The sequence below is a fragment of the Mytilus californianus genome, unplaced genomic scaffold, assembly GCF_021869535.1.
Source record: "Mytilus californianus isolate M0D057914Y unplaced genomic scaffold, xbMytCali1.0.p SCAF_1, whole genome shotgun sequence".
In the NCBI taxonomy this organism is placed as follows: Eukaryota; Metazoa; Mollusca; class Bivalvia; order Mytilida; family Mytilidae; genus Mytilus; species Mytilus californianus.
In genome coordinates, this window is record NW_026262581.1 from 9,539,887 (window position 1) to 9,567,755 (window position 27,869).

Below are 27,869 nucleotides of genomic sequence, written 5' to 3' on the forward strand. Positions count from 1 at the left end.
TTTGCTAATTGTGTGAGTTTTCAACTACAATAAACTAAGCTCATAATGGTGTATGCTTAAACTTCATGTTTTATGAAATAGATACCCTTTATTATATCTTTTATATTTCTGCAGAAGTCTATGTAGACTTGTCTCATTGGCAACCATACCACATCTTTTTATTTTTACATTGTATATATAGCAATGTCAAGGAGCATGATAACATATTGAAGTTTTAGTTGTTCTACAAAGAGGCATAATTGACTAAAACTTCCAAAATAACGCAGAGGTCGCTTACATAAATTAATAGTTTAATTCGAAAAGTAAGGAATGAAACTTTTCGCTCTGTGAAATTCAATTATGAAGTGACAACTATTAACATTCAAGTAAAGAAGTATTTTAATTCAATTTATAGTAATGTATAATTCTTGAAAAATAAGCTTTCCGATGAAAAAAATATTTTTACATCATATTGAAAGTAAATATCATCAAACGGAAATGAAACTGGCGTTTAATCATAGCACGAAAAGTTGTCGCACAAATCCGTGTGATTTCTGATAAATACAAATACAAGTTTTGTGCACGAAATGACAGAAGAGAAATATATATTTTTTTGATTTTTGTTAAATATTACTTTTGTTGAAAAAAGGAGAAAATAAAAAGGGCCAATCAAATTTCGTACGTCGAAGATAAACCGACAACACATTGGCCGATGCGTCGCAGCAAGCAATTGATTTAGGTAATATGTTTACTGAAGCACAACTGATGAAGTAATGTTAAAAGGGATGAAACTATAAAGTATTTGAATATAACTTTTTTCTTGTGCAATGAGTGTCGAAATTTTGAAAACTGTCTAATGTATTATATTTTTTATATAGAGAGGGACTTTAATTGTAAGTGCTCCAATCTTTGGAATTGTTTAGTGTCCAACAGATTTAATTGTGAGAAAGGGTATTTGGATTAAATCAGTGAAGTTTTAAGTATAATAACAATTGTTTGATTTCTCCGCTCTAATTCAGCTTGAAACAAAACTGAGACTACTATATAAGTTATAGTAGCCTCAGAACAAAATTAGAATTTGGTATAAAACTGATGCATTTTTGGGGAGTCAAATTTCAATTTTAGAAAAAGAGGGTAAACACGAATTGATGTTCTAGTATTGCAAGCAAAGTCGAATTATTGAATGTTATGTATGCTAAGGTTGTCCGAGGTAAATATCTGAAAATCTGTTAGTAATTTTTATTTACAAGATTTTTTTAAGCTCTACTGGACTCTATTTTGCACAGAGATAAGAAATTTAAACATGTTGTCAACATAGATATGTTTCTTGTACTTGTACTTAAAAATAAAGTAGTCTTTGAACATATGTGCTCTGTAAGAGTAAGCAGTTCCTGCTCCACTTGTGGTACCCATAGTGTTGCTCATGGCAAGTAAAAATTAGGTAATAACTCATATTTGGGCATGTCATGGTCAAGAAAAAAAAAAACCGGGTATATAACTGATCTGGGCTTGTTTAAATTAAAAACAAGAGGCTCTCAAGAGCCTGAATCGCTTACCTGTAGTTTTTTATTTAAATTTTTCATCAAAGTTTTTCTTTTGCTCTTATGTTTTTAATGTATAATTAATAAGTGTGGACACAAACCAGTGTGGAAAGTATCCAGCATTCTGATAGTATTGCATGGCAATTAGGAAAGGTGAGCTAAAAACAATAAACGAAAAGCAAATATGAAACACAGCAACAAATGACAACCACTAAAATTATTGGATTTTGAGTTGTGCAAGGAAAGATAAAATTTATGTACTGTATCCAAACCCTGTCTTTTAACATGGGACTGTGGTGCTACAGCACAACATAAGAACAAACATTTATTTTTTTTAAATAGACTACCTGTAGGTATCAGTGTGTTTATTTATTCGACATTAGCTAGAGGTACAAAATTTATTGTTTATATCTCTCCAAATATTTTTTTCATATTGAAAAATTCAAAGTATTGGTAAACAGAAAGCAGGTGTCCAAAAGATTCAAAAAGTGCTCACACATTACAACTTATCACAGATAAAATGCTAACCAACATAAAATCGTTCTATTTTGTGGTTTTTGAGAAAGTGTGAAGAAAATATTCTTTTGAAGAACAAACATGAATGAAAGGGACATGTTGAATGACTTATAGAGCCAACCCTCTATAGATACATGTAGTGTATGAGTGGCCATTTGTGTCATTGGTGGTATAAACATACCATATAAAACTTTCAACGCGTTTGTATTTACTTTGAAGGTGTTGGTTTTCATGTGTTGATTCGTAATGCATACGGTATGAAACAAGATACCCTAAGGAACATTCGGTTAAATTTTGCAAGTATTTGGCCAAATAGTTTTAGAGGAGAAGATTTTTGAAAAAGTAATAGACGCACAAAAAAATGTAAAAATTATGTTTCAAGGACAATAACTCCTTAAGTGGTCAATTGATAATTTGATAATGCTGACTTATTTGTAGATCTTACTTAGCTGAACATTTTTCTCATTACACTTTCTTTCTATCTACTATAATTTTAAAGATAATAAACAAAAGCTGTAAAATTTCCAAAAAATAAACTACTTCTGACAGTAACCCAACAATGGGTTTTCCAATTGGCCTGAAAATTTCATAGCAGATAGATCTTGACCTATTCATCACTTTAACTCCTTTCACGTTTGCTCTTACTGCTTTAGTTTTTGAGATATAAGCCAAAAACTGCATTTGACCCCTATGTTCTAATTTTATCAACAGCGGCCATGTTTTTTGATAGATCAAAATTTCAGATACAATTTATAAACTATATACCTTAAGGAACATTCAGTTAAAGTTTGAAGGTATTTTGCCCAGTAGTTTCAGAGAAGATTCTTGAAATAGTTTACGACGACGACAACAGACGACGACGGACTCCAAGTGATGGCATAAGCTCACCTGACCCTTTGGGCCAGGTGAGCTAAAAAAAGGCGGTACAAATGAAATATGTGCTCCTTGTATTGAAATCAGTGGGACCCAAATGTGATTTATACTTTTACATTTAAGAATTGAAGTCTAAGATTGGCTCAATATTATTGAATGCCACTATAATATCTAAGGTTGCCAAAGGTAAACTGCTGTCCTTCGGTCAGTAACTTTCGTTGTAATATTCAATTACACCCACCTGTCCTTCATTTTGTAAATGATTTGTACCAAGTTAAAACCATTTCAATGAGAAGAAGTGCAACGTTGTATATTCAGATTTGTTTTATTGTACTGAAAATGCAAAAGGTATTTACAGGACAAAACCGGAAGTGAACCGTCAGATGCTCTGGAAGGGTAAGCACTTTCTGCTCAACTTGCAATGCCCATTGTGATGCTCATGGCAAATACAATTGGCTGATGAGTCACATTTGGTGATGTCAGGTTTGGAAAAAAGAACAGGTGACTACTTCTACTATAATTAGAAACCCTTTGTTCAACAGATTCCTTGTAAGCAGCTAACCTCCATCAAGGAAATCACGACAGAAAACACAATCAAGCTATGGAATTTTAATTTATATCAACTGGGAGATATACACTACAATTGAGGGGAATGCTGGAAAGCTGATCATAGAAAAATTACAATGATGATTGTATGGGTATATAGATCGACTGTTTAACGTCCAGTGGCAAATACTTCAGGCATACTGTTATTCAGGACGAGAACAAATTGACAATTAAATAATTAAAAAAGGAAGGTTCTGCCAAGTTGGTCAATCTGATGAAGGGTGGGATCTTCGACTGCCACTGGAATATTTTGAAACTATTTTTGGATTAGTGCAGAGATTATGCCTTGCAACAGGTCACCTACAGGTCCCTAAAGGAGTTGTTGATAAGATTCCTTAACATCTAAAGAGCATTGCACTCTCTTTATTCGAGGCAATTAGATTAAATGTCACACAGCCAAATGAAGCAAGGGCTTTACTGCTTGATAGGAAGAGCCAAAGGGATGACCATAGTTTTATACATCAGTCAACCCTTTGGATCTTATGTGGAGAAACAAGTATAACCTGATTTAAGAGGCCTATAAATGCAAAAGTAACACAAGTTAATTTGGAGTTCATGGTAGAAATTTAATTATCCTAGCTCACAGCAAACTAATGTCATCATTTTGAAACCAAGGTTTACTATTGTTAGACAAGTATCAACATTTGTTTTTCGTTTATTGTTTTATCAGAAATCAGGCATGTATACATCATGGGTTTAGCTCATTGTTAAGACTGCAAGATGACTTATAGTTGATAACATCCACATCAGTTGGTCTCTGCGACCTGCATCTTCAACAATGGCCACTTTTTATCAAAATCATCATTAAAGGGGAGCAACTCTATTAAGAGTTAACTGACAATTTCAGTCATGTTGACAAATTTGTAGATCTCATCCTGCTGATAATTTTTCCTTTCTAAAGTTTCTATCTATTGATCATAGTTTTCAAGATAAAAGGCAAAAAATGCAAAAAAATGTAAAAAATCATCATTAAAAGGCAATAACTGCAATAACGAGTCGACTGAAGATTTCGAACATAATGGCTTATTTGTAGATCTTGTCTTGCTGATCATTTGTTATTTAAAGTTTCTATCTATCTAATTCAGTTTTCAAGATACAAATTTTCTATAGGCTTTGTATGCAGAGATTGGCAAAACCACGAAATCAAATATCCACGAAAATACAAGTTTTCCTCAATCCACGAAAATTGATACCCACAAATATAAATGAATCCTACAGTTACAGGCAAAAATGGGAAAATTTTGACTTATATGTAGATCTTGTCTTGCTGATCATTTTTGCTTTTTATTGATTGATTGATTGATTGGTGTTTAACACCACTTTCAACACTATTGTGCTATTTCGTGGGGGTCAGTTTTTATTGGTGGAGGAAGCTGGATTGCCTGGAGAGAACCATCGACCTTTGGTAGGAAAACTGACAATCCTTGTCAATTAAGAATGGAGTCGAGTGCACCTGCCCTGTGCTGGATTCATACTCACAACCTCAGTGTTGACATGCTAGTGATACAGTAGTTGGACTACTTCGGCCACTGAGGCCCCTTTTTTGCTTTTTAAAGTTTCTATCTATCTATCTATCAAAATGTATAGTTTTTAAGATATAGACCAAAAACTCAAAAATTTGGTAAAAATTGTCATTATTATCTGACGATTTTGGTCATGTTGACTTATTTGTAAATCTTGTGTTGCTGATCATTTTTGCTATTCCTCCCCATCTATTACAATTTTTGAGATAATAGGGTACAAATTTAAACAAGAGGCTGTCAGAGAGACAGCAAACCAGATTTTCCTGCAGAGGTCAAACCCTGAACAGTAGAGCAAGTATGGACACAACATTTAAGCTTAAAACAGCTCTGTATTTGGATTGTGATTGAATATTTGATACAGCATGGGTTTGTGACACAAAATAAATGTGGTCAAAGAACGGAAAAATTTGAAATTGAACATTTACCTATTATGGTCCAATATCCAAAATCTAAGTACATTGCTAGAATCAGCATATCAAAGAACCCCAAGAATTCAATTTTTGATGAAATACTTCTTAGTTAAACCATTTCTGTTCAAATGCAAATAACTCAAACTTTATTTCCATGAACCAATAATGTAAATCTAAAATTAAATATGATTTAACCATAGACTCTAAAATTAGATATGATGTAAAGAGATATGATGTTATATTTATTTTTAAATTATAATCAAATATAATTAATAGTTTTCTAATAAATCTGTCACTCCAATTATAATTGGGTGATTGCATTGACAATTACCAGATGTGTGTTATCTTATCACTTAGTGTAATCAAACTTTATATATATAGTTGATAGATCCCAATATTTTTTCTTTCATTTGTAACATACTAATATAGATCTGCAACTTATCTTATCTTAATTTTAACTTTTTACTTATAGATAATAGATTATTATCTAATGAATTTTCAAATCTGGAACCCCAAACAAGATCAAGTAAAAATTAAAGTTAACAGACACAACAAAACAATTATATACATATATCACTCAGAAAATTAGTTTTTACAGAATAACAAACACAACATAAACATGATAAAATTCTTCAAACAATTTACCAAAGAAAAGAAAAATCAATAATAAAAATCATGCTTGCAAATCTGAAGGGTTAATTCCCTTTGAACAGAACTATGGTTTAACATAGTACTCTAACATTACATATACTGTAAATTCAGAAATTATTGCGTGCATTTATCATTGCGATTTTGTCATTTTAGACTATACTGCGATTTTAATTTTTGCGGTTTTGAGAAAAATCCTGTTTAATTCAAATAAAAAACTTCAAAATGCGAGTTTAAATTATTGCGATTATAACCCTGTCGCATTTTTCGCAATAATAAAAACATCGCAATAATTTCTGAATTTACAGTATAATTATTAGTAATGTAATTAACTTCAAAATGTCTATCTCTTAAAAACCTATAAAACTTATCTGTAATTATCTCCAAAGTGTCTAATAATGAACAGTAAATTTCAAACTTTATATATAAACAGAAAATTTTAAAATAAATCTGTCACTCCAATTATTATCATATGCTAAGATATTTCCCAGATCTAATTAATAATGAAAATCATACTTGCAAATCTGAAGGGTTTTTTCCCTTTGAACAGAACTATGGTTTAACATAGTACTCTAACATTACATATATAATAATTAGTAATGTAATTAACTTCAAAATGTCTAATAATATAGCTTATTATCATCACCACTTAGGAAACAGAAAATTTTCAAATAAATCTGTCACTCCAATTATAATTGTGAGATAAGAGATTTACCATATGCTTAGTCATAATGTGATAACAAGAGAAAAATATTTAAAAATACCACTTTTGGAAATTAATAAAATGCTCCGCAGGGCGCAGCTTCATACGACCGCAGAGGTCGAACCCTGAACAGTTGGGGCAAGTATGGACACAACATTCAAGCTTGATACAGCTTTGCATTTGGATTGTGATTAAATATTTGACACAGCATAGGTTTCTAACACAGAATGAATGTGGTCTAAGAACTTAAAAATTTTAAATTGGACATTCACCTATTATGGTTGAATATCAAAAATCTAAATACATGGTTAGATTCAGCATATCAAAGAACCCCATATATTCAATTTTTGTTGAAATCAAACAAAGTTTAATTTTGGACCCCGATTTGGACCAACTTGAAAACTGGGCCCATAATCAAAAATCTGAATACATGTTTAGATTCAGCATATCAAAGAACCCTGTTAAAATCAAACTAAGTTTAATTTTGGACCCTTTGGACCTTAATGTAGACCAATTTGAAAACGGAACCAAAAATTAAGAATCTAAATACATGGTTAGATTCGGCATATCAAAGAACCCCAATAATTAAATTTTTGATGAAATCAAACAAAGTTTAATATTGGACCCTTTGGACCTCAATGTGGACCAATTAAAAAACGGGGCCCAAAATCAAAAAACTAAATACACGGTTAGATTCAGCATATTAAAGAACCCCAAGAATTTAAGAATAAAACCCCACTGAAATTGGTCAAGAAATAAGCAATTTATACGAAGTATTTTCTTTTGCACAATACTGTGCAATTGAATATTTCTTGCTATTGCGCAATACTGTACAATTGACAATTTCTTGCTATTGCGCAATATTGTGCTATTGGATATTTCTTGCTATTGCGCAATACTTTGCAATTGAAGATTTCTTGCTATTGCGCAATACTGTGCAATTGAAGATTTCTTGCTATTGTGCAATACTGTGCAATTGAAAATTTCTTGCTATTGCACAATACTTATTATATAATAATTTACACATCCTGTTTGGTGTGTATCTCCTACCATATCATTATTATTTGCTTTAAAATATAAATCAGAAATAACCAACTTGAAATGGAAAATTTTAAATAAAAAATAAAAAGGAAAAAAAGAAAAAAAAATGAAAAAAAAAAATCCCCCCCCCCCCCCCAATTTTTTGAACCCCCTTATGATTCATCACCCCCAAACTCAATCCCAGGCTTCCCTTTGTGATATGGAACCTTGTAGTACAATTTCAGAAAGATCCATACACTTACACACAAGTTATTGTCCTGAAACTAGAAAAATGCTTGTTTTTTGCCCCTTTTTGGCCCCTAATTCCTAAAATATTGAGGCAATTACCCCCATCATCAATCCCAGCCTTCCCTTTGTGGTATGGTACCTTGCAGTACAATTTCAGAGAGATCCATACACTTGAACACAAGTTATTGTCTGGAAACTAGAAAAATGCTTATTTTTGGCCCCCAATTCCTAAACGTTTCGGCAATTACCCCCAAACTCAATTCCAGCTTTCCCTTTGTGATATGGAACCTTGTAGTACAATTTCAGAAAGATCCATACACTTACACACAAGTTATTGTCCTGAAACTAGAAAAATGCTTGTTTTTTGCCCCTAATTCCTAAAATATTGAGGCAATTACCCCCATCATCAATCCCAGCCTTCCCTTTGTGGTATGGTACCTTGCAGTACAATTTCAGAGAGATCCATACACTTGAACACAAGTTATTGTCTGGAAACTAGAAAAATGCTTATTTTTAACCCCCAATTCCTAAACATTTCGGCAATTACCCCCAAACTCAATTCCAGCTTTCCCTTTGCGATATGGAACCTTGTAGTACAATTTCAGAAAGATCCATACACTTACACACAAGTTATTGTCATGAAACTAGAAAAATGCTTGTTTTTTGCCCCTTTTTTGGCCCCTAATTCCTAAAATTTTGAGGCAATTACCCCCAAAATCAATCCCAGCATTCCTTTTGTGATATGGAACCTTGTGGTACAATGTCAGAGAGATCCATACACTAACACACAAGTTATGTCTGGAAGTTACAAAAATGCTTATTTTTGGCCCCTAATTCCTTTACTGTTGGTACCATAACCCCCAAAATCAATCCCAACCTTCCTTTTGTGGTATTGAACCTTGTGGTAAAATTTCATAGAGATCCATTCACTTAAACTAAAGTTAGAGTGCGAAAACCAATGTGTCTTCGGACGACGCCGGACGACGCCAGACGACGACGAGGATGCCAACGTCATACCAATATACGACCACAAAAATTTTTTTGCGGTCGTATAAAAATGGCGATAACTCAAAAAGGAGAAATACTTAAATCCTGAAAATTGAACTTGACCTTCATTTAGTCACAAGAAACAACATATCTAAATTTGAAAAAAAATCATTACAGCATTTTCATGTTATTGAAGAGACACTGTTTGGCAGCCGCCCGCCCCTCCGCCCGCCTGCCGTACGTCCCCAAATCAATAACTGATATTTCCTTCGAAAATACGGTTAAAAATGGTAAAATTCGTCATTTAAGGGCAATAACTCCTATAGAGCTCAACATTCTGAACCTTTTTGCATTTGTCATTATTTCTCTCTTTATAGGGGTTTTTTAAATAATAGACAAAACTTGCATTTTACCCCTATGTTTCTTTTTTAGCCATGTAGGCCATCTTGGTTGTTAGGCGGAGTTATCAGACACATTTTTTTAAACTAGATACCCCAATGATGATTGTGACCAAGTTTGGTTAAATTTGGTACATTGGTTTCATAGGGGGAAGATTTTTGTAAAAGTTAACAGACGAAGACGCTGACGATGACACCGATGATGGACAACGGATGCCAAGTGATGAGAAAAGCTCACTTGACCTTTTAGCCAGGTGAGCTAAAAATCTGATTTAACATGCATTATTTGGTAGTTGTTAAAATTGCAAAATTCTGACAGAATAGGTCATCCTCAAGAACAGAGCAGGTTATGAGAAGAATTATGTTTACTCCTTACAGCTGATAAATTGAAATATATTCCATATCAATATTTTATCACATACACAATATAGTTATTTAAGGATAAATGGAGGTGAAAACTTCTCTGAGATGTATATTTGTACAATTTATTCAGTGACATAGTTAGATCATAAAACATTGTAAATTTTCACAAACATTATGCATACTAACAACAACAGATCAGTAATAAAATGGAATGCAAATTATATGTGTAAATAAAAGGTATGACACCACTATATTTAAATGAATGCTGTAATTATTAGGATTGAAGACAAAAAAGATTGCTCTGAAAGACGTCTCATCTTTATCTGCTAACCAGTTTAAAACTTCAAAATCTGGTATTCTCATGGGGTTATTTTCACTATTTCAGGATCAAGAATATTCTATGGAATATTGATAGTCAAGTAGTTTTTACAAATCAAGACATGCACACTTATCTTTTGATGAGCTAATTTAATCCCTGTATATAAGATTTATTGAATGAAATTGTAAAAAAAAAAGAAAATAAGAAAATATCAAAGAATACAATATTAATATAGATTTAGGAATGTTATATAAGTGTAAATATATTTAATTTCCTGTCAGTTTTTGTTTGCGTGGCCTTAAAAGGGTCAGTAAAATATTTGCTGTGTTAATTTTTTCTCCACTTTAGAGCTTTTTTATAATGGATTTAAATGGGCAGCAAAGTATTTATTTGTATAGGGTAAGTTTCAAAGTAAAATGTCCACTGCAAAAATCTTATTATTTTTACACCTACCAAGTAAAATCAGGCAATGGAAACAGGTGACTGACAGAAGACCAGATAAAAGCCTTAATCAAAACCTCAATTTCACCTTAAAAGTCATTTTTATGAATCAGTATAATAATTATTTATAAAATTAGATAATACAACATGCAACTATGTGTAAAATTTGAATAAAATTATTGAAATGAAGCATACACTCAAGCACTATATTAAAAATAATTATAAATATTTTGACACATTAATGCCCTGAATTGTACCTGATTTTTAAAAGAAATGGCAGATCTGTCATTTATGCATAACAAAGCTGCTTTCACATTAAAAAAAATGGACTATTCTAAAATAAACCTTTCATATCAAAAATTAACTATCAAAGTGAAAGTTACTGATACATTTGTGTATTTGAATTTCTATTGTGTTGAGTTCCATTTTTTACATAAGGAAATGCCTGTACCAAGTCAGGAATATGACAGTTGTTTTCCATTCCTTTGATGTGTTTGAGCTTTTGATTTTGCCATTTGATAAGGGTCTTTCCATTTTGAATTTTCCCTGGAGTGTGGTATTTTTGTTATTTTATTTTCTCCTAATAACAATAGCAATGTCCACTGAACACACCAACTGACCAGATAGGCTAAGAAAGCCAATTATTTTTACCTCAAAAAGTTGAAAAATAAATAAATACATTCATAAAATTACAAGTATGTACATACATAAGTTAATACAAAAGATAACTACAAACGGACATACAAGGGATTTTTAGTCCAATTTAAATAGATAGTTAGTAATTACAAAACAACTTCAAAATAGGACAATAACAGCTGCAGCAAGATATAACTGCAACATAAAAGGAAAGTCCAAGAAGTGTATACTGCAAGTTAGTAAGTATGGATACTGTATTGTGTAAAACACAGTGGGTGAAGATAAGACCTAAAAAGGGTAATATTCTGAAACCGCTCCTAGTTTCTAAGAATGTTAAGAGCAACAAGATTTTTTCTTAGGAATTTAATAAAAAAAATATAAAAATCTCCGAATCGTGATATTAATTAATGAAACAAATTATCATGGTTGTCAAAAGTATGTTCTTGTACAAAAACTAAAAACTTTTAATTTTTCTGCGATTTTTTTTTTCACTTTAAAGACTGTTTTATAGTTTCACAGTTAAGGAGTAACTTATTAAAGTAATCTATTTAAATCTATTTATCTATTTGAGTATTGACATGAATATGTCTTTACTTATTCTTTGTGATATGCTGAAATTGTAATAAAATTGTAATTTTTAGATTTTATGGAATCTAAAGAAAACAATTAATAGATGAAATTTTTAACAAACATTTTCATGCAGTTCTCAGATTACAAAAAGATTCATAATAAATGCAGTCTATGATTGTACTGTAAAACAAAAAACATTGCAAAAAATGCAACTTGTCAGTTGAAACATTTATGAATGAATGATAATTAATCTAACAATCTAAGACTAATAACAGATTCAATGTTTTAAGCTGCCTTATGATATGAATTTCATATAATTAGAAAAATAAAATAACAAAAATTATGAGACAAAATTTAAAAAAAAAATTACTTTAAAAATTACTGTTTAAAATTTCAACATGATAATTTTACATGTAAAATGCCCTTAAAACAAGTAAAATATATGCACATGATGTAGAACCACAACCAGAGTGAAAAGTTATGAAGTCTGTGACTCTGTCAACCATTCCCTCAATTCCAACCTAAATTGCTAATTTTATTTCAATTCAATCTATGTACATGTATTCCAATGTACATTGTAAATTTTGCATTTAATAAATTCCTTATATGTAGAAATGGCTGTTTATGTTTTTGTATGGAAAGCCCTAGATACAACCTGATTAAAAATAAATGGGGAATGTGTTCATGGGACACAGATGATGCCCCCGCTTGCATATCATATAAAGTTATAAAGGGACATAACTGAAGAACAGTAAGAGTGATTATACCTAAATTTGTACTTGATCTGAGTTTTGTGGTAATACTTATTGTGTATAAGTCTCATAACATTTGGTTGAGGCTAACTTAATTTAGAGAACAGAAACGAAAAATTCAGCAATTTTTCCATTTGTAAACAGGCATAACTCTAGAAAGGTAAAAGTGACACCATCAAAATTCAAACTTGATCTGTATTTTGTGGTAATTAGCATTGTGTATAAGTTTCATAACATTTGGTTGAGGCAAACTAAAGTTAGAAAACGGAAACGAAAAATTCAGCAATTTTTCCATTTGTAAAGGAGCATAACTCTAGAACAGTTATAGTGACCCCACCAAAATTCAAACTTGTTCTGTGTTTTGTGGTAATAAGCATTGTGTATAAGTTTCATAACATTTGGTTGAGGCAAATTAAAGTTAGAGAACGGAAACCAACTTTGGGACGTACGTACGGACGGACAGACGGACATACAGACGGATAAGGGTAAAACTTAATGCCCCCTCCGCTACGGCGGGGGCATAAAAATCAAAAAGGATGTGCATTTCCTGCATAACTACTACATCCTGTAAGAAGCAATTTCGTTTTGACCAGCTCTCTTGTATTAGACATGTATAGACAAACAGATTGAAGGACAGAACTAAATAAAATGTATTGCCAAAATATGTGTGAGAGACATTTTCCATGATGTAACATATGTGGATAACGTTCTATGCATTATTGTTAAAATATAGTGACATATTTAGACTGGTGTACATTATATTAATCATGTCGTTATACTAGAACCTGAATCAAACCCCTTCTCACAATAAGAATCTATAGCACTTGTTTCACCCTGATCGCAATAAGAATCAATATTACTGGAATCTTGTCCTCTTTCATCTGTGTCCGTAAAACCTTTGTTTTCTCTGTTAGATTTATTAGTACTTGAGTAAAATGATTTTTTTCCTGAATGTTTCGGTGAATTATTGCTTAAGCCTGATGACTGAACACATGAAGAGTTATTAGCCGAGGATTCCTCATCGGAAGAATGTAACTCAACATCTGTGTAATCTACACTGTTCATATCATTTCCACCGGACATTTCACCTGTAGTAAATGAAGTTTCTGCGAAGGAATGATTAGTATTTTCACTAACTCCAGGAGATTCAATTATAGCATCAGTTTGAATAACACTACCATTCTGATGGATATGATTATTATGTTTACTATGGTATCCTCCTGTGCTGCCATTTTGATTGGAATATTTTTTATCCATACTATTGTTCTGTGATATACTGTTTCCATTTGTACTTGATCCACCCAATCCACTATCATTACCGTTACTATTTCGCAGTAAAGGCTGAAGAGATTCATGTGCATCACTTCCACTACCATTGTTTTCTAGTCTATCAAAGCCAGATTTCTAAAGATAGACAGAAAGGTTTATTAATAATTAGTAAATTATTTTTCTTTAGTTCAATCTATTTATTTGTTCATTTTGTACCTCCAGCATGCACTGGAAATTTATTAATACTTCTATCTCTAATTTAAATTCATTTTGATAATCCATACTTAAACACCTGTGGTGAAGAGTTATTTTCGTGCAATGTGTTTGCAATTTTTATTTCACATATTTTTCCTACATGAAGCTCATTATTCACTGTGTAAAAGAGAGGCAAAAGATATCAAAGGGACATTCAAACTTATGAGTCAAACTCATTATTCACTGTGAAATCGTGCAAATTGGCGTAAACACAATGTGTAATCTATTTTTTCTAATTTTTTTGTTGCTCATGAAATTGCAATTTCATTTCCTGTTCTTCTGTACACATACCCCCTTTACATCCTCTTCAACCACATGATGCTGCTACCACAAAAATCTTTACATTATCAGGCTTTGCCTTAAACAAAACTGTTCCCTATTTCTCTACCCTTGTGATACATCATCCCCCTAAAAGTTTTAACTGCTAAAAATCAAATTTTGTCCAGGATGGTGGTATATATGAAATACAACAAAGGCATCAAAAAGCAATTCTCACTAGCCCAAATTATTTGAATGGCCATTAAAAAAAAGTCAATATATTAAAAGCACTGTTTAATACTTTGATATATGATTATTTCCCAATGTTCCATGAGAAAGAAGGTTCATGTTTGTCCAACCCATATCTCCCTTTCTTCCTATCCATCTTCTCCACATACATAATTTAATAAAACTGACCAGCCTAATCATCTTTTTGTGTTGAAAAATTTTGACCACAACCTAACTCTCAGCTTACCTTTGATTACCTGAAAATAAGCAAGGGCTGTCCTTTCTTTGAAATGAAAATGTATACCAAATTTTATAAGATTTTTTAAGAAGGAAATTTCACCTGTCGTAAATGAATATGGATTCTTGATCTTATCTTTATCTTTGACCTTGTCTTTCTCTCTATCTAGCAGTTCTGCATACCACATTTTAAGAAGTTAGCTTGTATCATTGTGACACAGTTTTAATTTGGATCCTTGACCATTGGTTGACCTATGACCTGTTATCATTCATCATCATTAAGTGAAAATTATGAATTCTGACCAAGCGATTAGTTTGTATCATTTGTATCACGTCAAGGCTTTTACCTTGATGGTTAATGATTGCAATTACACAGGCTAAAGTATTTATCTATATCAAATTTACATAGGGTTGTTATACATGAATGTGTAGATAATCACATTCAACGGAAGACCACTCTTGTTTATATATCCCTTCTGCAATTTTATTAAACAAGGAAAGCACAAGTGTATTATACCTGTTCTAGGTAAAATAAGACAACGATACATACTGTTTTAATAGCAGGCAAATCTATCGCTTTCACTTCTTCTGCTTGTTTTTTTAAACGATGTCTGAAAGTACACAAAAGTCAATTGTATTCATATGTATATTATACATCTTTTGAAAGTATTTTAGGAGAACACCAAATAGTGTTCTATGAGAACACAAGATAGTGAACTACTGGGGAATATATTTTATAAGCTTAAAGATGCATTTCTCTGGAAAAACTCAAAGGACTGTAGCATCCTACCAACATGAATATCTAACAATGTAAAACGCTTCATGTTGATACAATGAAAGATGTAGGACTTGCAATGACAAGGTAGGTCCTGAAGGGGGTCCAAATTTCTAAGGTGAAAGGGGCATAATTCTGGATAAACTAAACAGAGTCAATAACAAAAAAAATCCTTCCCATAGGCACATAATCTTAAATTATTTGGCTTAAAAAAATCTATTGCAAATAACTTCTAAAAAAATCAATTAATTGATTTAGAATTTTGACACTATATTTCTGATGTCATAAACATTAAATTCTATGAAAACTATTTGTTTTTTATTTTCAGTTTTGACTTCTCCAAAAAACACATTTTCAAGCAAAGTATAGGAAAATTGGTCATAGTATGTCATTTGAGGCCAATAACTAGTATATGAAGTTTTTTTATTGTTTTCGTCATGATGATAGAATTTTTTTTAGATCCTGTATTTTTAAAAATTTCTGCTTATCTGTTACTAGATTTCTTGATAAAAGGTCAAATGATAAAATTAGAAAATTGGTCAGAAATTTGTATAGTTTCTGCTTATTTCTTATAGTTACTAGATTGTAAGGCAATTCTATTTTTAGCTTTGGTGATAATGTTGGCCAATACAAAAACAATTATACTAATAAAATACCTAAATGATGGTTCTGTCAAAGTTGAGTTGGTACATGGGGACAGGTGTGATAAAAACACAAAAAGAAAGCTAAAGTCAACTTGAGTATGATTACTTACCTTGCATACACACAACCACATATCATCAATACAACAAATGCCCCAAGACCACCAATTACAGCTCCTAGTATCAAATTTTCTTTTTTTGATTCTGGAAACAAAATGTATTATAAATTATGAAAACAGCAATCAGTAAGACAATTTAAAACAAACCAGTCTCTTCAATATATTCACATATTGGAAGATTTTTTACTATTCCATATAATGCATCATAGGTTTAGAAAAATAGAAACCTGTACATTAATTAAACACTGTCATCTCAGTTTTGAGCTATCTTAGTTCTCTTCTAAAAACTAAATTTCACATTCAAAATGTGTCCCATTTCACACTGAAAATAAGAATTGTTGATCAACATTTTTCCAAGTCTCTCTAAAAGATTTAAATCTGTAAATAATTTAGCTTTCATTATATACCACTATATCAAGCTTTTAATAGAACTCTTTTTTCATTCCCAACAAAATATAAAACTGGACCAAAACACTTAACTTGTATTATTTAATTCATTTTTTAATTATGTAATCATAGAAGATCACATTTCATATTTAATAAGAACCAATCTCTCTTCCCTTCTGCAGAATTAACTAAATATAACTATCATAATTTCCTTATTATGGGGGATGCCTTAGTGAGAGATTAAGCTAGCTATAAAACCAGGTATTATCCATCATTTTCTACATAAGGAAATGCCTGTACCAAGTTGGGAATATGACAGTTGATTTCCATTCGTTTGATGTGTTTGAGCTTTTGATTTTCCCATTTGCCGTTTTGAATTTTCCTTGGAGTTCGGTTTCTTCGTTATTTTACTTTTAAGTCTTGAGATTGATCTGAAAGTCTTTCTAGGATTTCATTGGGCCAGGACCTCGGAGCAACTATATATAGAAAACATGGAAATTGCCAACTCCCACTTGGGGCACCATGTCTCGAAATCATAATTGATCCTTTTTTAGTAATTAATCTTCCTTATCAATTTTACCACACAATTATATAACCTTTATTCTTATACTTATCCCTTGTAGCATGTGTAGCTCAAACCAGCTTTATTCCTTAAAACACACCATTTTCAGTGATATACTGTCAATTTAAACAAAATATTGCCTTGTTGCATTATTTCCCACTGTTCTTGTAATCAAGGGAGCTAATCTATGCAAATAAGTTGAGATGGGCAACATTTGCAAACAATTGATTAAATGAAGAGACAAATCTTGTTAATATATGCAGGTCCCTGGGTTCATATGCATAATCAACTTCAAAATTCTATGTGTAAGGAATGAAATGATACATTCACTTGACAACTTGTTCAAAGTGAAAGGATAAAGCAAAAAAATATGGAGGGTTTGCGCTATAGGTATTAAGGGCATACAATACAGCTACAGGGGAGGTAATGATGTCGCTATAGTAAAATGTTATTTTTCGCGACGTCAAACTGTGGCATATCGGGAAAAGATGCATTTTCAACTGATTTTTATCATTCAGCAAAGAATGCTGTTTTTTACTAAAACCAGGAAAATGTGATAAAAATGAATTATTTCGAAAGAATTATTACACAAATTGAAAGCAAACTTATGTAGAGAAGATATTCCAAATGTTTTTACAAAACCCCGCTTGCGTTTATCTTTTAAAACAAAAAAGTTAAGTATGTCTTTTCAAAGGTTAGAAATGTCTAAGAAACAGAAATTTCCAGTAAATGTCCATAATTTCAACCCTATTTATCTCTAAAAGTAGCACATGAAGGTATATTTTTATTAATATTCGAATTGACTAAATAAAAAATAGATTGTATGCAAACTTTCGTCAAAAATTTACTGTGGGATCAAAACTGTATCGTATGTCCTTAAGTGCAGGAATAACAGTTAAATATCTAAGAAGTAAAATGAAAAATAAATCTAGTTATGTATGATTAATCTACTTGAAAAGGATGTAGTGTGAGTCATCAATTTCCATGTTTTTTATATGGACTTGCCTCTGACAGCCCATAGCTCTTAAGCAAGTCATAAAAAGATGCATGCGCTTGATTTTAAAAAAAAATGACAAATAAGTGGAGAATTGACAAATTTTCACTGAAAATGTATCTTTATTTTGTTTTCCTTAATAGAAATTTAATGAACATTCCAACATCCTACATTAAATAATTAAGTAAAGACTAGATGTTAGTGATAAGTTTTGTCTTGAAATTATGGACTTGGACAATAACTTTTAAAAAACATGGTTAACTTACCAATGGTCTTTGGGGACTTAAACAGGACTTTTTTAGAATTACTCCAAGGTCCATATTGTCCATCTTCCATCTTGGCACTTATGTTGACTATGTAAGTTTGGCCTTGAATCAAATTCTTTAATGTGTATGACGATTCTGAGGGAGATACTGTTTCATTCTGTTCTTTGCCTGTATATGATAAGAAATTGTTAAGATAATTGAAATACAACAAAAGGTACTGCAAGTAAAGCTCACATAAGGACATCATGTTATCAAGCAAGATTATGTGAAGTTTCTAAAAATTCTGACAAGAAGTTCAGGAGCAGTATAAGATACAGAAGTGGGATGGAAATACTATAACACTCCAAACTAGAGGCTCTCAAGAGCCTGTGTCGCTCACCTGACTCTACTTTGGTTTTAGAAATCATGTAAAGATAGATAAAAATCATAACAGATACCCAAATAATGATTGAGGCCAAATTTTGATTAATATTGGTCCCATTATTTAATAAAATATCCTGGTGGCCATCTTGAACAGTAAATCGGCAACAAAGTAGCAACACTTGGTCAGCACTTCATAAGGAACATTCATGCCATGTTTGGTTTCATTCCATTCAGTGGTACTCTAAAAGAAGACATTTGTATGTATTTCCCATAGGGTCCTATGTTAAACTAAGCCCCCCCCCCCTAGCGGCCATCTTGGATGATGGACCGACTGCAAAGTAACAACACTTGGTAAGCAACTCATAAGGAACATTCATGCCATGTTTGGTTCAATTCCATTCAGTGGTTCTCTAAAAGAAAACAATTGTATGTATTTCCCATAGGGTCCTATGTTAAACTAAGTCCCCCGCTGTCGGCCATCTTGGATGATGGATCGGCTGCAAAGTAACAACACTTGGTCAACATCTCATAAGGAACATTCAGGCCATGTTTGGTTTCATTCCATTTATTGGTTCTCTAAAAGAAGACATTTTTATGTATTTCCCAAAGGGTCCTATGTAAAACTAAGTCCCCCGCTGGTGGCCATCTTGGATGATGGATCGGCTACAAAGTAACAACACTTGGTCAGCATCTCATAAGGAAGATTCATGCCATGTTTGGTTTCATTCCATTCAGTGGTTCTCTTAAAGAAGACATTTGTATGTATTTCCCATAGGGTCCTATGTTAAACTAAGTCCCCCGCTGTCGGCCATCTTGGATGATGGATCGGCTGCAAAGTAACAACACTTGGTCAACATCTCATAAGGAACATTCATGCCATGTTTGGTTCCATTCCATTTATTGGTTCTCTAAAAGAAGACATTTTTATGTATTTCCCAAAGGGTCCTATGTAAAACTAAGTCCCCCGCTGGCGGCCATCTTGGATGATGGATCGGCTACAAAGTAAAAACACTTGGTCAGCATCTCATAAGGAAGATTCATGCCATGTTTGGTTTCATTCCATTCAGTGGTTCTCTAAAAGAAGACATTTGTATGTATTTCCCATAGGTCCTTTGTTAAACTAAGTCCCCTGCTGTCGGCCATCTTGGATGATGGACTGACTGCAAAGTAACAACACTTGGTCAGCACCTCATAAGGAACATTCATGCCATGTTTGGTTTCATTCCATTCAGTGGTTCTCTAAAAGAAGACATTTGTATGTATTTCCCATAGGGTCCTATGTTAAACTAAGTCCCCCGCTGGCGGCCATCTTGGATGATGGATCGGCTACAAAGTAAAAACACTTGGTCAGAACCTCATAAGGAACATTCATGCCATGTTTGGTTTCATTCCATTCAGTGGTTCTCTAAAAGAAGACATTTGTATGTATTTCCCAAAGGGTCCTATGTTAAACTAAGTCCCCCGCTGGCGGCCATCTTGGATGATGGACTGACTGCAAAGTAACAACACTTGGTCAGCATCTCATAAGGAAGATTCATGCCATGTTTGGTTTCATTCCATTCAGTGGTTCTCTAAAAGAAGACATTTGTATGTATTTCCCATAGGGTCCTATGTTAAACTAAGTCCCCCGCTGTCGGCCATCTTGGATGATGGATCGGCTGCAAAGTAACAACACTTGGTCAACATCTCATAAGGAACATTCATGCCATGTTTGGTTCCATTCCATTTATTGGTTCTCTAAAAGAAGACATTTTTATGTATTTCCCAAAGGGTCCTATGTAAAACTAAGTCCCCTGCTGGCGGCCATCTTGGATGATGGATCGGCTACAAAGTAACAACACTTGGTCAACATCTCATAAGGAAGATTCATGCCATGTTTGGTTTCATTCCATTCAGTGGTTCTCTAAAAGAAGACATTTGTATGTATTTCCCATAGGTCCTTTGTTAAACTAAGTCCCCTGCTGTCGGCCATCTTGGATGATGGACCGACTGCAAAGTAACAACACTTGGTCAGCACCTCATAAGGAACATTCATGCCATGTTTGGTTTCATTCCATTCAGTGGTTCTCTAAAAGAAGACATTTGTATGTATTTCCCATAGGGTCCTATGTTAAACTAAGTCCCCCGCTGGCGGCCATCTTGGATGATGGATCGGCTACAAAGTAAAAACGCTTGGTCAGAACCTCATAAGGAACATTCATGCCATGTTTGGTTTCATTCCATTCAGTGGTTCTCTAAAAGAAGACATTTGTATGTATTTCCCATAGGGTCCTATGTTAAACTAAGTCCCCGGCTGGCGGCCATCTTGGATGATGGATCGGCTACAAAGTAACAACACTTGGTCAGCACCTCATAAGGAACATTCATGCCATGTTTGGTTTCATTCCATTCAGTGGTTCTCTAGAAGCAGTTCAAAATGTAAAAAGTTAACGCCGACGCCGGACGACGACGTACGACGCCGGAGGATGCCAAGTGATGAGAAAAGCTCACTTGGCCCTTCGGGCCAGGTGAGCTAAAAACAGGTATATAAAGAATTACGGAGACTCTTTAGATGAAGACTGCTTCATCTAAACTCAAATCATCTGTACAAAAATACTATAAATTCAGATTTTTGCAATAAGTCTCAAATTTGTGTCCAGTTCAACAATCCCAATAACACATTGGGTATACTGTTCCAAACTCAGTGTAATGATCCAAATCAATTACATGAAACTGCAACACTGTGGGTAAGTAAACTCCAGATACGAATCACACAGAGCATAATCCAGCATGGGAATGGGATCCAGATTATACTTACAAATTGCAACAAATAAAGTGTAATTGCTGCTTGGGATTCAAACGTGATCCCTCCACAGATTTCAAGCTGTGATGGCCGGTGTGAATAATCCATATATACAATTAATTGTTTATTATAGATCTATAATCCATAATTATTAAAATTCTATTTTCATTTTCCATCATTTGTATAAATTTAGTGGAAAGCCATTGGAGCTAAAATCATAATTTGGGGACGAGGCCTTAATATTCATGCCACACATGGTAAGGTAACGTTACAGCCTATGTAAAATGCTAGAAACAAAGAAGCAAAAGTTGAGTATGAATTTGTACATTAAAGGAAGGAGGATCCCAAGTTATGCCCCTTAAAATGATTAAAATCACCAAAATGTGAACAGCTAGATAATTATATATAAATTTAACCAAATAATAATATATTATTCTAAAACTGAAATTTTGGCTTACTGTGGATTCATTTATTTTCGTGGGTACCAATTTTCGTGGATTGAGAAAAACTCTGCAAACAATCATATAGAAAATTTGTAATTCATTGAACATTTGAATTTGTTGTTCACTTGTACCAATGAAATCCAGAAAATTTGGTATCCAACGAATAATAATGAATCCACAATACTTGTATTTATGTACAACTTTTTGACCTAATGAGCTCAATTTAAGAATTGATAACACTGAAATATGAAATTTATCTTCTGCACTGCCTGTTGTACAAAACCTTGACAATTTAAGAAGTGATAACACTGAAATAACATAACAAGCCTTGACATTTATCTTTGGACTGCCTGTTGTACAAAACCTTGACAATCTAAGGAGTGATAACACTGAAATAACAAATCAAACCTTGACATTTATCTTCTGCTCTGCATGTTGTACAAAACCTTGACAATCTAAGAAGTGATAACACTGAAATTTGACATTTATCTTCTGCACTGCTTGTTGTACAAAACCTTGACAATAAGAACTGATAACACTGAAATAACAAAACAAACCTTGACATTTATCTTCTGCACTGCCTGTTGTACAAAACCATGACAATTTAAGAAGTGATAACACTGAAATAACAAAACAAACCTTGACATTAATCTTCTGCACTGCCAGTTGTACAAAACCTTGACAATCTAAGGAGTGATAACACTGAAATAACAAAACAAACCTTGACAATTATCTTCTGCACTGCCAGTTGTACAAAACCATGACAATTTAAGAAGTGATAACACTGAAATAACCAAACAAACCTTGACATTTATCTTCTGCACTGTCAGTTGTAATAAACCTTGACAATCTAAGGAGTGATAACACTGAAATAACAAAACAAACCTTGACATTTATCTTCTGCACTGCCTGTTGTACAAAACCATGACAATTTAAGAAGTGATAACACTGAAATAACAAAACAAACCTTGACATTTATCTTCTGCACTGCCTGTTGTACAAAACCATGACAATTTAAGAAGTGATAACACTGAAATAACCAAACAAACCTTGACATTTATCTTCTGCACTGCCTGTTGTACAAAACCTTGACAATCTAAGGAGTGATAACACTGAAATAACCAAACAAACCTTGACATTTATCTTCTGCACTGCCAGTTGTACAAAACCATGACAATTTAAGAAGTGATAACACTGAAATAACAAAACAAACCTTGACATTTATCTTCTGCACTACCTGTTGTTCAAAACCTTGACAATCTAAGGAGTGATAACACTGAAATAACAAAACAAACCTTGACATTTATCTTCTGCACTGCCTGTTGTACAAAACCTTGACAATCTAAGAAGTGATAACACTGAAATAACAAAACAAACCTTGACATTTATCTTCTGCACTGCCAGTTGTACAAAACCTTGACAATCTAAAGAGTGATAACACTGAAATAACCAAACAAACCTTGACATTTATCTTCTGAACTGCCAGTTGTACAAAACCTTGACAATCTAAGGAGTGATAACACTGAAATAACCAAACAAACCTTGACATTTATCTTCTGCACTGCCAGTTGTACAAAACACAACTATATAAGACACAACCTTTCCTTCACTCTGGGAACATGTGTATGGAGTCCATCTTATAAAAATACCGTCTTCCTGGTCAGTATCTGTGGGTACCTCCAATTCTAATGGTTTCTTTGGAACTGTATAAAAGAAGTTAAAATCATATAATGCATATTAAATAGTATATAATGATTAACTATTTATATCTATTTGGATAATCTTAGCATTGATATAATAAGTAAATATTTAGTCCAGTGAGATTAAAACAAACTGATCTTATCTCATGTTATGTTATGCAAGTGTTATATTAAACAATTCATTCAGTAACAATTTTAACAAGGCAATGCATCTCACCTCCTGTAACCTAACCAAATATGAAAGGCTGTTTTCTGGTATTTAAACTACAATCTTCAAATTCAAAATCATGGTTTTGACCAGGACCCCAGTTTGATCTTTGACCTCTGACAATCAATAGAGGTCATTTCTCCTAATAGTAATTTTCTTTTCTTAGTGTGCTTAAGTGTTCATTCACATTTTATAGTAATTGTTTACATCAAGCCTTCATAGGGTTTATTCAATATTAAGTTTATAAGATTTTCACCTTGAATCTGACTTTGTCAATCTGTGAGGATCATCTTTTAATAATAATTGTGCATACCAAGTATGATGAAGTATAATGAAACAGTTGTCTGCTTCAGATGTACTATACTTTGAACTTAGCTTTAAATTTGACCTTTGATATCACAACCTTTAATGGTCATCTTCTTGTAATGATAACCTGGTTTGTGTACCATGTTTTATGAAGTTTCCACAATTGCACAGTAATGAACTGTAAAGGTTCCTTGTAATGATGATATTAACAATTACTTATGAAAGGTTTTGCAAATCTATGTAAATCAAATGATTGAATGATTGTATTTTGCTTGCTTAATATATAGCGTTAATAATTCCAAGCATATTCATGTTGAGAACAATTAAAATAATACAATAATATGTGGATTTGCAAGGTTGGTGGACTGGCATGAGGGGCGGGTAATTTGGGCTGCCATTAGAAAACAAGAGACCAATTCTTCATACTAACCTCCTCCTTGTAAATATACACAATGCTTGTACCACGTAATACCACTGCTGATAAACCAACCATTTGATATTGTTTGCTCAAGAGATATTCCAAACCAATAGTCAAAATAATTCTCATTTAGTGAAACTGTAGCATTGTTAGTAACATTGTTATCTATAATCACCTTTGATTTAATAGCCTCCTAAAATTAAAAGAATGTTAACTTTAAAATAAAATTTTACAATACTGTTTAATGAAAATTGAATACATTAAATGATATAATAAACAGCTGCGCCATGAGCGCATGATATGCCCGTTGTCTTGTGTGTGAATTTTTATGCAATAATCACAAATAGTTTCTGACATACGGCCTGACATGCGAAAACCCCCTTTTTTTTACAAAAAACTCAATATCTCTAAAATAAAATTTTGAATCAAAACCAAAAAGTATACAGATCTTAAGATTAATATAACTAAGAAGTGTGAAAAATTTTAAGCAATAATCATAAATAGTTTTTGAGATACGGCGCGACATGTGAAAACCCCCTTTTTAAAAAAAAAAAAAAATCAATATCTCAAAAATAAAATTTTGAATCAAAACCAAAAAGTATACAGATCTTACGATTAATATAACTAAGAAGTGTGTAAAATTTTAAGCAATAATCATAAATCGTTTTTGAGATACGGCGCGACATGTGAAAAACCCCTCCCCCTTTTTTTACAAAATACTCAATAACTCAAAAATAAAATTTTGAATCATCACCAAAAAAGTATACAGATCTTAAGATTAATATAACTAAGAAGTGTGTAAAGTTTTAAGCAATAATCATAAACTGTTTTTGAGATACGGCGCGACATGTGAAAAACCCCTCCCCCTTTTTTTACAAAATACTCAATAACTCAAAAATAAAATTTTGAATCATCACCAAAAAGTATACAGATCTTAAGATTAATATAACTAAGAAGTGTGTAAAGTTTTAAGCAATAATCATAAACTGTTTTTTAGATACGGCGCGACATGTGAAAAACCCCTCCCCCTTTTTTAACAAAATACTCAATATCTCTAAAATAAAATTTTGAATCATCACCAAAAAGTATACAGATCTTAAGATTAATATAACTAAGAAGTGTGTCAAGTTTTAAGCAATAATCATAAATTGTTTTTGAGATACGGTGCGACATGTGACAAAAAACACACACCTGTTTTAGTTACTAAGTCCAGTAACTCAAAAAGTTTTAATCTTATTTTCACCAAAAAATATACAGATTGTTTCATCATCATAAGAAACAACTATATTAAGTTTCATGAAATTTGAATAAGTCGTTCTCAAGTTACGGTGCGACATGTTTACGCCGGACAGACAGACGGACAGACGACATTTGTATACCATAATACGTCCCGTCGAAATTTTGACGGGCATCTAAAAATTTGTTTAGGGTTTCAAAATTTTGCTTCAGAGACATTTCTTAATCATAAAAAGCTTTTTTATAAAATTCTATGAAGTTGACAAAATTACTGATGTATAAAAAATTTAACCAAAAAAAGGTATACAAAAATGTTTTCTGCACAAAATCTCCAACAAAACAACTGTTCATTAATCATTCAAATGTGGCAAATGAAAAAGAAATTTCAAAATTGTGCTCTGGATAATGTACTTGCTTCTAAACCAAGTTAATAAAAAAAAAAAACTCCACAGAGGTTTGACAAAGTTATTGATGCCTGGAAAAACTTTAACCATTGACTAAACTTAATGTTGATGAAGCCTAACAGTATTTTTTGACAAAACATTGTTTATTTACACAAGACCAATACCCTATCTGGACCTGCATCTCTATTTTTGATTTCAAACTTTTGGCAAATAGGAAGTAGCTGCACGGCAGATCTAATAAAATGCTCCGCAGGGCGCAGCTTGATACGACCGCAAAGGTCGAACCCTGAACAGTTGGGGCAAGTATGGACACAACATTCAAGCTTGATACAGCTTTGCATTTGGATTGTGATTAAATATTTGACACAGCATAGGTTTCTGACACAAAATGAATGTGGTCTAAGAACTTAAAAATTTTAAATTGGACATTCACCTATCATGGTCCAATATCCAAAATCTAAATACATGGTTAGATTCAGCATATCAAAGAACCCCAAGAATTAATTTTTGATGAAATCAAACAAAGTTTAATTTTGGACCCTTTTGACCTCAATGTGGACAAAGTTGATAACGGAGCCCAAAAATCAAAAATCTAAATACATGGTTAGATTCAGCATATCAAAGAACCCCATATATTCAATTTTTGTCGAAATCAAACAAAGTTTAATTTTGGACCCCGATTTGGACCAACTTGAAAACTGGGCCCATAATCAAAAATCTAAATACATGTTTAGATTCAGCATATCAAAGAACCCTAAGAATTCAATTTTTGTTAAAATCAAACTAATTTTGGACCCTTTGGACCTTAATGTAGACCAATTTGAAAACGGAACCAAAAATTAAGAATCTAAACACACGGTTAGATTCAGCATATCAAAGAACCCCAATAATTCAATTTTTGATGAAATCAAACAAAGTTTAATTTTGGACCCTTTGGACCTCAATGTGGACCAATTTAAAAACGGGGCCCAAAATCCAAAAACTAAATACACGGTTAGATTCAGCATATTAAAGAACCCCAAGAATTCAAGAATAAAACCCCATTGAAATTGGTCAAGAACTAAGCAATTTATACGAAGTACATGTATCTTCTTTTGCACAATACTGTGCAATTAAATATTTCTTGCTATTGCGCAATACTGTACAATTGACAATTTCTTGCTATTGCGCAATATTGTGCTATTGGATATTTCTTGCTATTGCGCAATACTGTGCAATTGAAGATTTCTTGCTATTGCGCAATACTGTGCAATTGAAGATTTCTTGCTATTGTGCAATACTGTGCAATTGAAAATTTCTTGCTATTGCACAATACTTATTATATAATAATTTACACATCCTGTTTTGTGTGTATCTCCTCCTATATCATTATTATTTGTTTTTAAATATAAATCAGAAATAACCAACTTAAAATGGAAAATTTTAAAAGAAAAAAAAAGGAAAAAAAGAAAAAAAAGGAAAAAACAAAAATCCCCCCCCAAATT

At 32.5% G+C, this 27,869-nt stretch overlaps 1 protein-coding gene across 8 annotated transcripts in view; it reads right to left on the minus strand.

The window, feature by feature from the left end:
• Positions 1 to 9,924: 9,924 nt before the first annotated feature.
• LOC127699161 (uncharacterized) overlaps positions 9,925 to 27,869 on the minus strand; it is a 66,998-nt gene continuing 49,053 nt past the window's right edge. For all 8 annotated transcript variants that reach the window (XM_052202915.1, XM_052202908.1, XM_052202943.1 and 5 more), the window contains 6 exons: positions 24,758 to 24,938; positions 23,655 to 23,816; positions 18,526 to 18,693; positions 16,311 to 16,401; positions 15,332 to 15,392; positions 9,925 to 13,938 (listed from right to left, as the gene is read on the minus strand). In XM_052202915.1, coding sequence (XP_052058875.1) covers positions 13,300 to 13,938; positions 15,332 to 15,392; positions 16,311 to 16,401; positions 18,526 to 18,693; positions 23,655 to 23,816; positions 24,758 to 24,938 — 1,302 coding nt within the window. In that variant the 3' untranslated portion in view covers positions 9,925 to 13,299. The remainder of the gene's footprint in view (positions 13,939 to 15,331; positions 15,393 to 16,310; positions 16,402 to 18,525; positions 18,694 to 23,654; positions 23,817 to 24,757; positions 24,939 to 27,869) is intronic.